The 14920-nt window shown below is 43.4% G+C and overlaps 2 protein-coding genes across 4 annotated transcripts; both read left to right on the top strand.

Moving 5' to 3' along the window:
• Window positions 1-1311: 1311 nt before the first annotated feature.
• LOC135164322 (SCAN domain-containing protein 3-like) lies at window positions 1312-14909 on the top strand. 3 transcript variants are annotated; one of them, XM_064124562.1, is made up of 2 exons: window positions 1312-2908; window positions 11459-14909. In XM_064124562.1, exons 1-2 carry the CDS (start codon window positions 2345-2347, stop codon window positions 11498-11500), a joined length of 606 nt encoding a protein of 201 aa, XP_063980632.1. In that variant the 5' UTR covers window positions 1312-2344; the 3' UTR covers window positions 11501-14909. The 3 variants fall into 2 exon arrangements, 2 of the variants coding, with proteins under 2 accessions (XP_063980632.1, XP_063980631.1); XM_064124561.1 differs by lacking the exon at window positions 1312-2908 and adding an exon at window positions 11030-11281.
• Window positions 12506-13675, top strand: LOC135164765 (protein FAM200A-like). Its single transcript, XM_064125421.1, has 3 exons — window positions 12506-12524; window positions 12977-13249; window positions 13605-13675. Exons 1-3 carry the CDS (start codon window positions 12506-12508, stop codon window positions 13673-13675), a joined length of 363 nt encoding a protein of 120 aa, XP_063981491.1.
• Window positions 14910-14920: the final 11 nt, after the last annotated feature.

The following is a 14920-nucleotide window of genomic DNA, read 5'->3' as shown; positions in this document are numbered from 1 at the left end:
CGGTTTGTTGTGTGTGTCGCGTTTTTCTCGCGGTTTTTAATTTTCTGTATTTTCGCGTCTGCGGGTTCTCTGTCTTAATGTATTTGGAGGTTTTTTTTATATTATCTGAATGTCTTCCCTTCGCGGGGTACATATTTCGCGTTTATTTTTTTAAACGTATTTTTTCATTTTTTCTTTCGTTTTTGGTTATTGTTTTAGTTTTTTGCTCGTGTTTCGTATTCGTGTTTTGTTGGTTCAATTTTTTAATTTGTTTGTTCTTTATTTTCCAGATGCAGGCCACCAGGAGGGAGCGGGCCTACGTCAGGGCCGCGAAATGGCTGGCGGATGCGAAGGACGAGGCTCTCTCTCTCTCTCTCTCTCTCTCTCTCTCTCTCTCTCTCTCTCTCTCTCTCTCTCTCTCTCTCTCTCTCTCTCTCTCTCTCTCTCTCTCTCTCTCTCTCTCTCTCTCTCTCTCTCTCTCTCTCTCTCTCTCTCTCTCTCTCTCTCTCTCTCTCTCTCTCTCTCTCTCTCTCTCTCTCTCTCTCTCTCTCTCTCTCTCTCTCTCTCTCTCTCTCTCTCTCCTCCTCTCTCTCTCTCTCTCTCTCTCTCTCTCTCTCTCTCTCTCTCTCCCTCTCTCTCTCTCTCTCTCTCTCTCTCTCTCTCTCTCTCTCTCTCTCTCTCTCTCTCTGCACGTTTTCGTGTGTAGTTGTTGCGTGGGAAATTTATGAAAACTGGTGAATAACTGTTGGGAATGCAAAGTTATCATTGCGCATGACTGTTGTGTGACGTCATGTCACGTGTAACACCTGTAACGGCCCAGTAGTAAAAGGACCCACGAAACTGTCAATACGTTGTTAAAGTGTGCTCCAATTATATATTACGTTGCTTATTAAATATATTCACTGTTTTAACGTTTATAGTGAGGAATCATAAAGTATTATTCCCTACACCCTTCTAACAATAACATTCGTTGATATTTTAACAGTCATACGAAACTTGAAGTGCAGTGTGCGGTTGACAAACTGTGATAATTAATTATTCTCATTAACCCTGACGTATTGTGTTATTGTGAAAATATTGGGAACTTGGAATTCTAACCCCCATCATGGTTCTCTCAGCGGTAATAAATTGTGAAAAGTGTCGCAAAATCGTCGTTCAGGAGAAATATGAGTGCAAGTGCAAATCAAGTTGCTGAACATGAGGAAAGTCGCAGACCCAATACTGATCACACCATTGATCCTTGCAGTGAAAACTTAATTATCGATACCCAACATGTCAATCAATCACAGACGATTAATCATAAACGGAAACGCATGAGGGAGTATGTGGGAGAGATGCATGAAGAGCGAGGTGTACATATCAGTGAAAAAGTTGACAGATTATGTGAAGAAATTGACCGAATGAAAAACATCTATGATTTTGGAACAAATTTTAAAACTTTTATCAGTGAGATATTTCAAAGTGAATTTAATTTACTTTTTGTTAAAATCCAAGAAGAAATGTCCGTATTGAGAAAAGAAATAGTGGATATAAAACATTCGATTCAACAGGTTAGGATAGTGTCAGATATGGAGATTATCGACGGGCCTAGTACGAGTGTCAATAAATCCGAAATAATCAATAATGATGACGTATATCCAGTGACAGACCACAATGTAACCTCCAAAACATTTGAGACAAAAGTACACGACTCAGTCATAATAGTAAAACCAACGGGTAATGTAAGCTCGGAAGTGACAGAGTCTGCGGTAAAAAATAATATAAATATTGCAGATCTTGCCATTGATGTGCGTGCATTTAAAAAAGCATCAAGAGGAAAACTTTTCATCGATTGCAGGGATCAGACGCAGAAAAAGAAATTGATTGATGTGATGAGTGAACAATTGCTGGGGGAATACAAAGTGATAACTCCAAAGCATTATATATCAAAACTAAAAGTCACCAACGTGGACATTGAGTATGATAAGAAAACAAATGACGAATTGAGCAGTATAATTGTAAAACAGAATAAGTTTGACGTGAGCTCTGATCAGATAAAAGTGAACGTAAAAGATAAATGGGTGATAGAAAAATATAAGAAAATGACCATTATAATTGAAGTGAATGAAAATATGCATTGCAAAATCCTTGAAAAGGGGTATTTAAAATTAGGTTGGAATAGATGTAAGGTTACTGAATACGTCAATTGTATACATGAATGCGAGAAGTTTACTGAGAAATATAAATGAGATACGAGAACTAATAATTGATCAAAAAAATCCTGCGGTATTAGTTCTGACAGAGACTAGATTAACAAGTAAAATAGATGAACATGAAATTTGTATACCAGGTTATCAAATACTGATGCGATTCTGAGAAACGGACAATGGGAGGTGTAATGATGTATATTCATAGGGACGTGCAATATAAATTAGTTGTAAATAAAAGAATTGTAAATAATTGTTGGTCAATTGGAATCAAAATTAAACCCGAGAAATTCAATGGGGTTCTCATAGCAACGTACCACTCGCCAAGCGCCAAGACATCAGACTTTATAGATTATATAGAAGACATATGTGAAAATTTTAAAAATGAATACAATTGTATCTGTGTGGGAGATTTTAACATTGGTATCAGTAAGAATTCATACTATTCCCGTAAATTTTTGTGTGCTTTTGCAGGACTCGGGATGAAACAGTATGTGAATGAACCAACCAGAATGAATGAAATATCATCTACTACCATTGATCTGTTATTTTGTAATAATCAAATAAATCCAAGAGTGATTAAGGACTTGCAGATAACAGATCATGCTGTAATTGAATTCGACTTGGAACTAGAGCGAACTAAAAACCTGAAGCGAAGAACCTTGCAACGTAATTTTAACCATTTTAATGGTGAATTATTTCGAGAAAGACTGGCTGGGGAAATGAGTGAGCTTAGGAACATTGTAAGTAAGCAGGATTTAGAATATTCAGCAACGACAATGATTGATTCAATTGTAAAAATATTAGATGATTTAGCCCCACCTAAATTAGTTATTAAGAAAAATAATCCTATTTCAAAGCAATGGTTTTCTACTAATATTAAGAAATTAATTGAAGAGAGACGACGGTTATTTAGGATAGCCCAAAATACCGGGGAGGTAAATGACTGGAACAATTATAAAAACCAAAGAAATAATATTGTGACTGAAATTCGAAAAGCAAAGATAAATTACTATGATGAACACATTGACAAGAATCGGTCTGATAGCAAGACAATGTGGAAAACGCTAAAGCAGCTAATCAAAGAATCAAATGATGCGGAATTATCAGGTGAAATCTATCATGACGATGCGATAATAAAAGGTGATGACAATATTGCGAAAGAGTTCAATAGCTATTTTGTAAGCAGTGTTATGGAAATTGTAGGTAGTATTCGAGGGGCAAAAATACGATATAACGATGAGAGATTCACAAGCCAATGTTTCAACAAATTTCAACCCGTTTCTGAAGCGCAATTTGATCAAATCATAAGAGAATTACCAAACAAAAGTGGGAGTAGAGATGGGATATCCACAAAAATGATTAAGTTGATAATTGAAAGTATAGGAATAAATGTACGAGAAATTATGAATCAATCTCTCACCAGAGGATATGTACCAAGCAAATGGAAACATTCAAAAATAATTCCAATACCGAAAATTAAAAATACAAGAAAAATTAATGAATTCAGGCCTATCAATATACTCCCGCAATACGAGAAAATTTTAGAAAAAATAGTTTCGAAGCAGCTCATAGAATATTTTGAGAGAAATAATCTATTTGTATATGAACAATATGGATTCCGAGAAAGTAGATGTTGTGAAAATGCAGTACAGGGAGTGGTATCAGAGTGGAAGAAATATATAAGTGATGGATTTATTGTGGGAGCAATATTTATAGACCTGAAAAGAGCTTTCGAAACAGTGGATAGAAAAATGTTATTGAATAAAATGGAACGGTATGGCATAGGAGAGACGGTACTACAATGGTTTCACTCGTACCTGGAAAACAGAACTCAATCAACATATTATGGATGCAGCGAATCGGAGACAATTCAAGTGCCGACGGGCGTACCATAAGGATCTGTATTGGGACCATTGCTATTTTTAATTTATATAAACGATATTGTTAAGAGGTGTGGCTCATTAAACTGCAAAATATGCCTTTTTGCCGATGATATGGTGATCTATAGCAAAGGAACTAGCTCTAGAGATATAGAAGAACAGCTGAATCAATCATTATGTGGTATAGAGAAGTATCTAAGAATTAATAAATTGAAAATAAATGTAATGAAGACGAAATTTATGGTATTGAGCCATAAACGGAAAAAGATAAGTGAAAACATAAAGCTAAAAAGTGAAGATGGAACGGATGTCGAAAGAGTATTTATTATTAAATATTTGGGAATAATGATTGATGCTAATCTGACGTTTAAAGGACACCAGGAATATTTGGTCAAAAAAATCGGCAAGAAAATTGGTGTTTTGTAGGGTGGGAATTAACTTGAGTATGATAACGAGAAAAACATTGTCTGACAGTATAATAGCGCCCCATTTCGAATATTCCAGCACAATTCTATTCACAATGAACAAAACAAGTATAGAAACATTGCAAAAAATACAAAATCGCGCAATGCGGTCTGTTTGGAATTAGAATATTTTTCCGATGGACGTGGTTGGGGGCGGCATTTTTTATGGGGAGAATAATTATAAATGTATTATGGGGTTTTGGTTTTTATTAAAAAATAAATAAGCGATCGTAATTACCGGTAAACTACAACCGAAACACCGTTGGTTTAATTGTCCGACCGGTGGGTGGATATAACAATGATGAAAATTAACCGTACAAAAAAACACTAAAGATTTGGTCGTATGGATCGTTCCACTGGCAAAAGAAGACGAAGACAGGCTGATGTGACGAATGGGTCAGCCAGTCTCGTCGGTGACCCGAGGTCAACCAAATTTGGCCGACGAGGCTGATTGCCCCCCCGTCTTCAGATTTAAATCTGACCATTCCGCCCGCCTTCGCCATCTTCAGAATGACGAATTGAGTCCGCTGGAGGTTGGTCTGGATGTCCGTTGTCGATGGGTAGGAGACAGAGCTTGTGGATAGGCCTCTGGAGTTCTGATGTGGCCGTTTTTAAATCCACAACTCTGATGAGTCCGTCATTGCCAGGGTGAACCGCCTGGACCCGTGCAAGTGGCCACTTACACGGTGGAAATCTCTCATCCGAGATGAGAACGACCGATCCGATGGTGATGTTGGCTCTTGGATATTTCCATTTGGGATTGGAATGGAAACGGTGGATGCATTCTTGCGACCATCGTCGCCAGAAGTCTTGCACCCTGTTGGTGATGAATTGCCACCTGTCGAGGCGTGGAATATTTTCCTCGAGTAGTGATGGCTCCGGAACCGTGGTAATGGGTCCGCCAATGAGGAAGCGCCCTGGGGTGAGCACTGAAGTGTCCGCTGGATCGTCCGAGGTAGGTGCAATGGGCCGAGAATTGAGAACTGCCTCGATCTGCACCAGAAGAGTTGTAAGTTCTTCTAGGGACAGAGTTGCGGTCCCAATTGTCCTTTGGAGATGGTGTTTGACGGATTTAACAGCCGCTTCCCATTTTCCGCCGAAATGTGGAGCGCCTGCTGGATGGAAATGCCAGGTTGTTCCGTCTGCTGCTAGAGCAGCCCGAATCTGATCCGATGCGGCTCAGGCCTGAGCAAATAGTTCGTTCAGGACTCGATTGGCGCCGATGAAATTCAGCCCTCTGTCACTGGTGATTGAGGCTGGGATTCCTCGTGTGCCCGAGAACCGTTTGTAGGCTGCGATAAATGCCTGGGAGGTGTATTCCGTGACCGCTTCGAGATGGATGGCTGAGGTGGAGAAGCACACGAAGACCGAGATGTAGCCGTTCTGGGCCCGATGGCCCGATCCCTTCCACCGAAGTATATTTAGTGGGCCAGCAAAGTCGACTCCAGTGTGGGTGAATGGCCTGGATGGTTGAATACGTGGTGGTGGCAACTGACCCATCAGTTGTTGAGCGAGCTCTCCTCTGTTGCGAACACAGACAACACATTGATGGATGTGTGTTCTCACAGGAGCTCTACCGCCGATGATCCAATTGCCTGGTAAAGGCCAGGGTGAGCTGGGTTCCGCCGTGATGCGACCGTCGGTGTGCATCTCCGATGACCAGATCCGTGAATCTGGAATGTCGTGGGAGTACCGCTGGATGGATCTCCTCAAAGTCCAGGTGAGCATTGTGGAGCCGGCCGCCGATCCGTAAGATTTGTTGGTGGTCTAGGTAAGGAGTTAGCCTAGACATTGGAGATGTATTTGGTAATTTTCTGCCACTTACCAGGATCCGGATCTCCTCGTGGAAGTGATGGTGCTGTATCCTTTTTATCCAGAAAAGTCTAGCTTCTTCGACTTCTGCTGGAGTGGCAAACCGTTGATCTGGAACTTCTATTCGCCGTAGCCGCCGTCCGAGCCGATTGACGAATGCCGTTACTCTTAGAATTTTGTTGAGGTCGTTGTGCCGCTCTAGGAGTTCATTGCCCTCCTGAGGGCCGATGACAACTGGATGTGCTGAGGATGGCTTTTCTTCAAGCGCCGCCGCCGCCGTGGATCCGACCGATGAGACTGGCCAATGATGTGGAGGTAAAACGAGCCATGGTGGCCCATTCCACCATAGTGGATGGTGATGGAGTTGTTCCGGTGATAGCCCCCGTGAGGCGCAGTCTGCTGGGTTGTCCGTTCCGCTGATGTGAAGCCATTCTCCGTTAGGTATGGCCTCTTGGATTTTTAGAACACGGTTTTGCACGTATTCTTTCCAGCGAGATGGATGAGACTTAATCCATGCTAGAGCCACCGAGGAGTCCGTCCAGAGGAAGATGGTTGGTTCAGTTAGCTCCAGCTGTTTGATGGCGTAGGAGGTGAGCTCCGTCAGCAGCCCCGCTGCTGTTAGCTCAAGTCTGGGGATAGTCACTCTCTTAAGTGGGGCAACACGTGTCTTGGCGCATACCAGAGAGATGACTGGAGCCGTACCTGGTTTTTCCGTACGAAGATAAACTACCGCTCCGATGGCGAGGTTGGAGGCATCCGCAAAGCCGTGGACTTGAAGGTTGGAGACCGTGGAGTCAAGTTGGAGCCACCGAGGAACTGCGATGAGGTTGACGTGGCTTAGTTCTTCCCTGAACTGATTCCAGCGTCTGATGGTGGACATGGGAAGTGGATCATCCCAACCGACCTTGATGAGCCACAGTTCCTGCATAATAATTTTGGCTCTGATGGTTACCAGAGAGATGAAGCCCAATGGATCAAAAATGTGGGCGATTTCCGATAAGATGAGCCGCTTGGTTACTGGTTTGGTGGAGAAGGGCTGTGATTTGAATTGGAAGTTGTCTTGGTGTGAGTCCCAGCACAAGCCAAGCACCTTGATGACCTGCTCCCTTTCCTGAAGCTCCGATGGAGATGATGGGGATGATGGAGGTAACAGCCCAAGTTGGCTGAGAACTTCCGGACAATTGCTGGCCCATTTCTGAAGGGGGAAGCCGCCCGCCTTACAGAGCCCGATGAGCTGAATGATTATTTCTCTCAGCTCCCCTGGTGAATCCGCTCCGCCGTAGATATCGTCTACGTATCTGCCTCTGGAAAGTGAGGGTACCGCCTTTGGATACCGATGTCCGTCGTCCGCCGTGAGCTGCTGGAGAACTCGAAGAGCTAACCATGGAGCACATGTTTGGCTGTAGGTGACCGTGGTGAGTTGGAACGTGATGAGTTGGTTCTCATCACGCCAGAGGATACGCTGGAGGTTCCAGTCGTCCGAGTGGATCCTAATTTGCCGGAACATTTTGACAATGTCCGTGCCGAAGACGTACCTGTGTCTTCTCACCCAGAGAAGCACGTCTGGAGCGTCTACCTGGAGTTTCCCGCCGACGTGGAGGATGTCGTTAAGTGACGTACCGGTTGAGGTGGGACTGGAGCCGTTGAATACAACCCGAAGCTTGGTTGTTGTGCTATCTGGCCGGAGCACTCCGTGATGTGGCAGATAGTATGCTGGAGATGGTTCCGTGGTGTCCACTACTCGCTGCATGTGTCCAAGAGCTTCATATTCTGGGATGAAGTCTCGGTACAGCTTCCCGTAGATGGAGTTTCTTTGGAGTTTGCCGCTGAGCTGGTGAAGTTGCCGCAAAGCCTTGGGTTTTGAGACCCCAAGAGAATTGGCCGATGATTTAAAGGGTAGTCTGACGACATACCTTCCCGTTGGATCCCGAGTGTGGGTGGATTGGAACTGTTGCTCGCATTCCAGCTCCTCCTGGGTGAGGGGGTTATTGCTCTGAGCTGGCAATTCCTCCTGGGTCCAGAACTTCTTCAAAAGTGCCAGCAGTTGCTCGTTCGGAGTCTCTCGTACTGCAGTTAGAGAGACCTTGGTCGAACAGCCTGAGCAACAAACTGGTCCCGAAATGATCCAGCCGAAGGTGGTGTTCTGGCCGACGAGTTGATTATCCGTTGATTTAATCACGTGGTCTCCGATGATTTGGCCGTAGCAATCTGCACCGATGATGACGTCTATGGGACCAGATTTTCCAAAACTTGGATCCGCCAGTTGGTGGTGTTGGAGTTCGCCGATGGACGGTAACTCACAGGAAATAGAGGGTAATTTCGCTGTGAGTTTGCCGAGGATGTGGGCCCGTATTTTGACAAACTGACTGTCAAAGTTGGAGTGGAGTATAACAGACACCAAGCCTCTTGTGCGACCTGAGTCCGTGGAGCCGATGCCGATTAGATTGATGACCGCCGCCTTCCGTTGGAGTTGGAGCAATTTGACCAGGCTTTCAGAGATAAATGACAACTCTGAGCCCTGATCGATGAGGATTCTCGCTGGTTGCGAAAAACCGCCTGGAGTAGATGCTCTGGCCCGTACCGTTGCCAAGAGCACCAGCTGTGGTTTGGAGTCCGATGGAGATTGAATTGAGTGCGCTGTTTTGACCGTCTTGGATGAGTGGTGAACCGCCGCTGATGGTCTCACAACTGTGAGGTTCTCGATAGACGACCGAATCAATTCCGCCGTGGTACCACGTGCTGTTGATGGTGGTTTGGATGAGTCTATCAAGAAGATCCAGGTGAGAAGTTGTAATAAAAATTAACAATGGAATTTTTATTCACCCGATCCGCTGGTGCTAGCCGTGTCTGGTGGTGGCCTTGGTGCCGTTGGTGGTTGACTGGCCGCTTTTTCCAGCCGACGTTGGACTGAGCTCGTTGACTGGGTGGTGGCTGAACGAGCTGCGTTTGGAGCTCCGGGTGATCCTTCATGGATCATTGTGTGGTGTTTGCCCTGGCAAACCTTACACCGTTGAGTCTCTGGGCAACTCTCCGCTCTGTGGCTTCTAAAACAGTTAAAGCACCGTGGACTGCTCATGACGTACGACCTACTGTCCAATGGCTTCATTTGGACGAAGGTGGGACACTTGATGAGTGTATGGCCGACCGATGGACCGCAGGGACAATGACTTTCCCTGGTGCTGGTGGCAGTTGGCTTGGCCGATGATCCGCTGGATGGATGATTGGTGGGTGCCTGAGGAATGTCCGCCGACACTTGATGAACCCGAGCCGTGGTGGTGGAAGTGGAAGTGACCGATGTCTTGTTGGATGGAGTCTTTGTTTCGCCCTCGAGGTTTTCCAACCCTCGAGCGATGGAAGAGAGGAAGTTAAGAACTTCCTCCAGAGTTGGGATTTCTCTGGAATCTCCGAGCTTAAGCTCCCACTTCTCCCGTGTATCCGGATCTAACAGTCTCCTGATCAAATGACTGATGATGATGTCCCAATGCTCCGTTGGGGCTCCGAGGGTTTTCAGAGCATGCATGGCTTCCTTGATTGTGTAGATGACCGTTTGGATGGCCTTGGCTGTCTTGACCTTGACTGGAGTCAAGGCCAGGATCCTGTTGAGGTGGGAGGCTACGAGAACCCGTTTGTTCTCATAGCGATTCCTCAGGGCTTCCCAGGCCGTTGCGAAATTGTCATTCGAAATGGCAATGTTGGAAATGAGGCTGGCTGCTTTACCCCGAAGAGCTGCCTTCAGCCGAGTGAGTTTTTCCGCATTGCTGATCCTTGGTGGGTTGATGACCAGATTGGTGAACAAGTCATCAAATGCTCTCCAGTCGTGGTATTTTCCGTCAAATGTTGGAATAGTAATTCGGGTGAGCGAATTAAATTCTGTGGATCCGGTGGCACCTTGGGATTGGGTTCCCTGCCTCCGCCTGGCAAGAATGGTCCGAAGTTGTCCGATGATGATGCCGATATTGAAATTGGTAGAGGATACCTGGCTGTAGATGTCCTCCGTGTGGTACTGGTGATCCAAAATCTCCGGTGGGGCTTCGCTGAGAAGGAGCTCGTGGTAATCTGAGAACTCCTTCCATGAAGCGTTGGCTTGTGATTGATACGCTTCGAGGACTGCCTCCGATGCCTCGTCCTCCGACAATTGGGTTAATCTCTCGCAAATCCCATTAAGCATCAATTGCCTCCGTATTTGCAGGCCGATTTGCGCCTCACTCCTCATGAGGGCAACACTTTTTGTTGATGATGACTGGTGGGCCGTTCCGTGAGGTTCCGATTTGGGTGGATTGGTAAATACCGTTAAATCCGATTCCCGTTGCTTCTCCACTATTGTTTCCGTTGACGCAGTGGAGCCTCCGGCTATTGGGTTATCCTCCGTGGCGCAGAAATCAATGTCTTCTACTTGATCATCCTCCATGGTAACTTGGGTTGGCCGATGGGTTACCGACTGTGCGCTGGGGTCGAAGTACTGTGCGCCGCCGCTGTCCGTTGGGTCCGTAGTGGGGATGGATGTAGCGCAGTGCCTCGCAAACTGTGTGCCGCGGCACACTGGTGTGCCGCGGGAGACTGTCAACCGTGCCGCAAAAGATTTTCTAAGTTGCACTAGATATTCTGAGATTAATCTAAAAACCGATTTCTGATAACTAGAAAATTACCCAAAAAGTAGTCAATTAATTTTAACTAAATTAGCCACAACGCAGGTACTCGTATTTGCCCTCCCAAACTTTGTCGAAACAACAAGATGCACAAGCGAGGGTGAATTGCTTAGAGAGGCACTGGCGTGGATTTTCCCCCACTCAACGTACCACTTGACAACGCTTCATTTTGCTCCGTGGCGTGACTTTTCAATTCCCCTCAAAATTTCTCATTGTGTTTTTCGTTTTACGAGTATTGTTGCGTTTGCTAAATTGTGTTCTGATTTTTTATTTTTACCACGTGTTTGTGTTTGATTTTCTTTATTATCAAGGTGAGTGCAAATAATTAAATAGTGACCATGTTTATTAACTATATTTATTCTTAATATAATTAATAAACTAGTTACATACTTCTTAAACAGGCGTTGATACTTTTAAAATTTTTTTTCTTACAATATTGAATATAAGAAGGTATTCATTTCAGTTACTTACTTGTTACTTAATTACAGACCCAATATGGACAAATACGTTATCAAAACAAAGAGTTCTGAAAGTCCGGACTCTGACAAAACTACAAAAAACGCAAAGGTCACATCTTCAACAGTTTCAGCAAAGCGGAAATACAATGATGAATACATAGAGTTTGCTTTCATTCCGTCCAAAGAAGATAATTCTTTGCCCGTTTGCATGTTGTGTTCTACAACTCTTTCCAATGAAGCGATGGTTCCGAGTAAACTTAGACGACATTTTGAAAAAAAACATCCATTGTACATAAACAAGGAGAAATCTTATTTCGAGAACCTTCGTTCACAATTATACAACCAAGCCAAACGATTCAAAAATTTATGTACGGTACCAGAAAAAGCTCAAATCGCAAGCTATGAAATTGCCCAACTATTAGCAAAAAAGAAAAAGCCTCATGCTGATGCTGAAAATATCATTTTGCCTTCGTTGGAGATAGCTGTTAAAGCCATGATTGGAACACAAGCTGTTGAACGTGTAAAAGTAATACCGTTATCAGGTGATACAATTGCGCGTAGAATTCAAAGTATGTCCGATGATATTGAACTACAACTCAAAGAGCATTTTGCGAATAATCAAGACAAAATGTCGAATTTATGGGCTCTTCAAGTCGACGAATCTACCGATATTAGTAATAAAGCTCAACTATTAGCATTCCTCCGTATTATTAAAGACGGATCGATTCAAAATCAGTTTTTCTTTTGTTCGGAGCTGAAGCAAACTACCACAGGACAGGACGTTTTCGAACTGGTAAATACAAATATTGAATCAAGAGGAATTAAATGGGAAAACTGTATCAGTGTCTGTACCGATGGCGCACCTTCAATGCAAGGCCGCAAAAAAGGATTCGTCGCTCATGTGTTGAAAATTAATCCGAATGTGAAAATTGTGCATTGTATGATTCATCGAGAGGTTTGGTAACCAAATCCCTTCCAGAAAAACTTTGCCAAACATTGAAGGAAGTCATTAAGATCGTCAACTATATTAAGTCAAACGCACTCCGAACAAGAATTTTTGCATCATTATGTGAAGCAATGGAATCCGATCATAAAGGTTTGTTGTATCATACTGAAGTGAGGTGGCTCTCGAAAGGAAAAGTTCTCGAACGAGTGATACTTTTGCGAGCAGAAATTGTTTCATTTTTCGAGACAGACAATACTGATAAAGTCGATTTTCTGCATGACGATATTGGTGGCTTGAAGTTTCGTTCCTGAATGACATTTTTGAAAAATTGAATAAACTGAATATGAGCATCCAAGGAGCCAAGGAAAACATCATTAGCATTACCGGAAAACTCAAGGCTTTTGAAGAAAAACTGAAACTGTGGTTGCAAAAATCTAAAAATTTGCAATTTGACTTTCTTCCAACTGTCAATACATCAACAATTAAACATAAAATATCAAAAGAAATTCAAACTACATTTGAAAATCTGTCCTCTTCATTCGTCAAATATTTTCCATCTCTGAATTCGAAAAAAGACGAATGGGTGGTCAACCCCTTTGTAGGTTGCACGGACAGCTCATTCTCAATAAAAGAAGAAGAGGATTTTATCGACCTGAAAAATGATTTGGTGCACAAAGCTTCTTTCGCAGAACTCGAGTTATCAACGTTTTGGATCTCTCTTCAAAATCAATATCCAGAATTGAGCATGAAAGCTCTTCGAAGTTTGTTACCATTTGGCTCCTCTTATCTCTGCGAAATTGCATTTTCTTCATTGACTGAAATTAAATCTAAAAAACGTGAGCGACTTCAGATGATTGATGGAGAGATGCGAGTGTGTTTGACTAACTTCGAACCACGAATAATGCAAATTTGTTCCCAGAAACAAGCCCATCCATCACATTAAGCTTAAAATAAAAATATTTTCCTTTCTATTGTACCAAATATTAATTAATGTACCTATTTGTAAAACAAATTTTTTAAATTATTTTTAAATATACGTTTTCTTCCGAAAATTTATTTAGCTTAGTGTGCCGCGGAAAAAAAATCCTCAGTTAGCGTGCCGCAGACTAAAAAAGTTTGCGAGACACTGATGTAGCGGGTACCTCGTGGGCCGAATGTTTTCACGATGGCACTCGAACTACGATACAACCGATGTTTTTGGGTTGGGTTGTATGAGGTGTTGGTTTACAGATGTAAACAAACCCGAGGATAAAGCACTGTCCGAAAACTGTCCGAAACCAATTAACACGCACAAGACTTAGAAAATTCCCGAATGTCCCGAGTCCGTGGGAATGGTCAAGCGAACCCCTAATGCACGTTTTAATTAGCACGAGGCGAATTTTCCGCTGGATTTTTACCGGTTTTTTTTTCACAACACTCCCGTTCCGGCCCCCGATCCGGCTCGAAGGACCAATGTTTGGAATTAGAATATTTTTCCGATGGACGTGGTTGGGGGCGGGATTTGTTATGGGGAGAATAATTATAAATGTATTATGGGGTTTTGGTTTTTATTAAAAAATAAATAAGCGATGGTAATTACCGGTAAACTACAACCGAAACACCGTTGGTTTAATTGTCCGACCGGTGGGTGAATATAACAATGATGAAAATTAACCGTACAAAAAAACACTAAAGATTTGGTCGTATGGGTCGTTCCACTGGCAAAAAAAGACGAAGACTGAGGCTGATGTGACGAATGGGTCAGCCAGTCTCGTCGGTGACCCGAGGTCAACCGAATTTGGCCGACGAGGCTGATTGCCCCCCGTCTTCAGATTTAAATCTGAACACGGTCAATTTTACAATGTCGGAAAAGAACTAAAATATATGACATGCTGGAAGCGTTAGGGATGATGAGTGTGGAACAACGAATAAAGCTAAATGTGCTGAAATATATACGGAAAATGATGGTGAAAAATGTAAGTAGTAATGTAGTCGATAAGGAAAATAGTCGAGCCACAAGACAAAGACAGAATATTGTGAATGATAGAATGAAGTTGACTTTCGGCCAAAATGATGTGATGTATGAAGGCATTAAATTATACAACGGATTGCCGCAGGAGATAAAGAAATTGAACGATTCCGGGTTTAAGCGAGAAGTTGCGAAATTCGTGAAGATGAACTATAAGTTATGATGGAGCGAGGAATCGCAATGTAAATGATGTAGGGAAAAAGCTAAATAAAGACAATCAATCAATCTCTTTATCCCGTCTAAACCCTTTCTGTCATTCGCATCAGTCCTCTACTAAAATACCCCCTCCCTTGCTCATTTTCCTATTTATATAAAATTAATGTGTTTTTATTTTCCTTTTGTTTCCGGCCGGAGCCCCTTGGGAGGGAGGTGTTGGGCGGGACACCCCGAGAGCGCGGTGGGTCCGCGCTCTGAGGCGTGAGGCGCGTGGCCTGGAGGCCGACGGCGAGCACGTGCTCGCCCTATACGACGTCGAGGATGCCTGGGCCCTCAGGATCCTCGGGGAGGAGCCCGCCCAGCCCGACCTGACGGAGGAGGA

The sequence above is a fragment of the Diachasmimorpha longicaudata genome, chromosome 7 (genome assembly GCF_034640455.1).
Source record: "Diachasmimorpha longicaudata isolate KC_UGA_2023 chromosome 7, iyDiaLong2, whole genome shotgun sequence".
NCBI classification, from domain to species: domain Eukaryota; kingdom Metazoa; phylum Arthropoda; class Insecta; order Hymenoptera; family Braconidae; genus Diachasmimorpha; species Diachasmimorpha longicaudata.
This window is presented reverse-complemented; position numbering and strand designations above follow the sequence as displayed.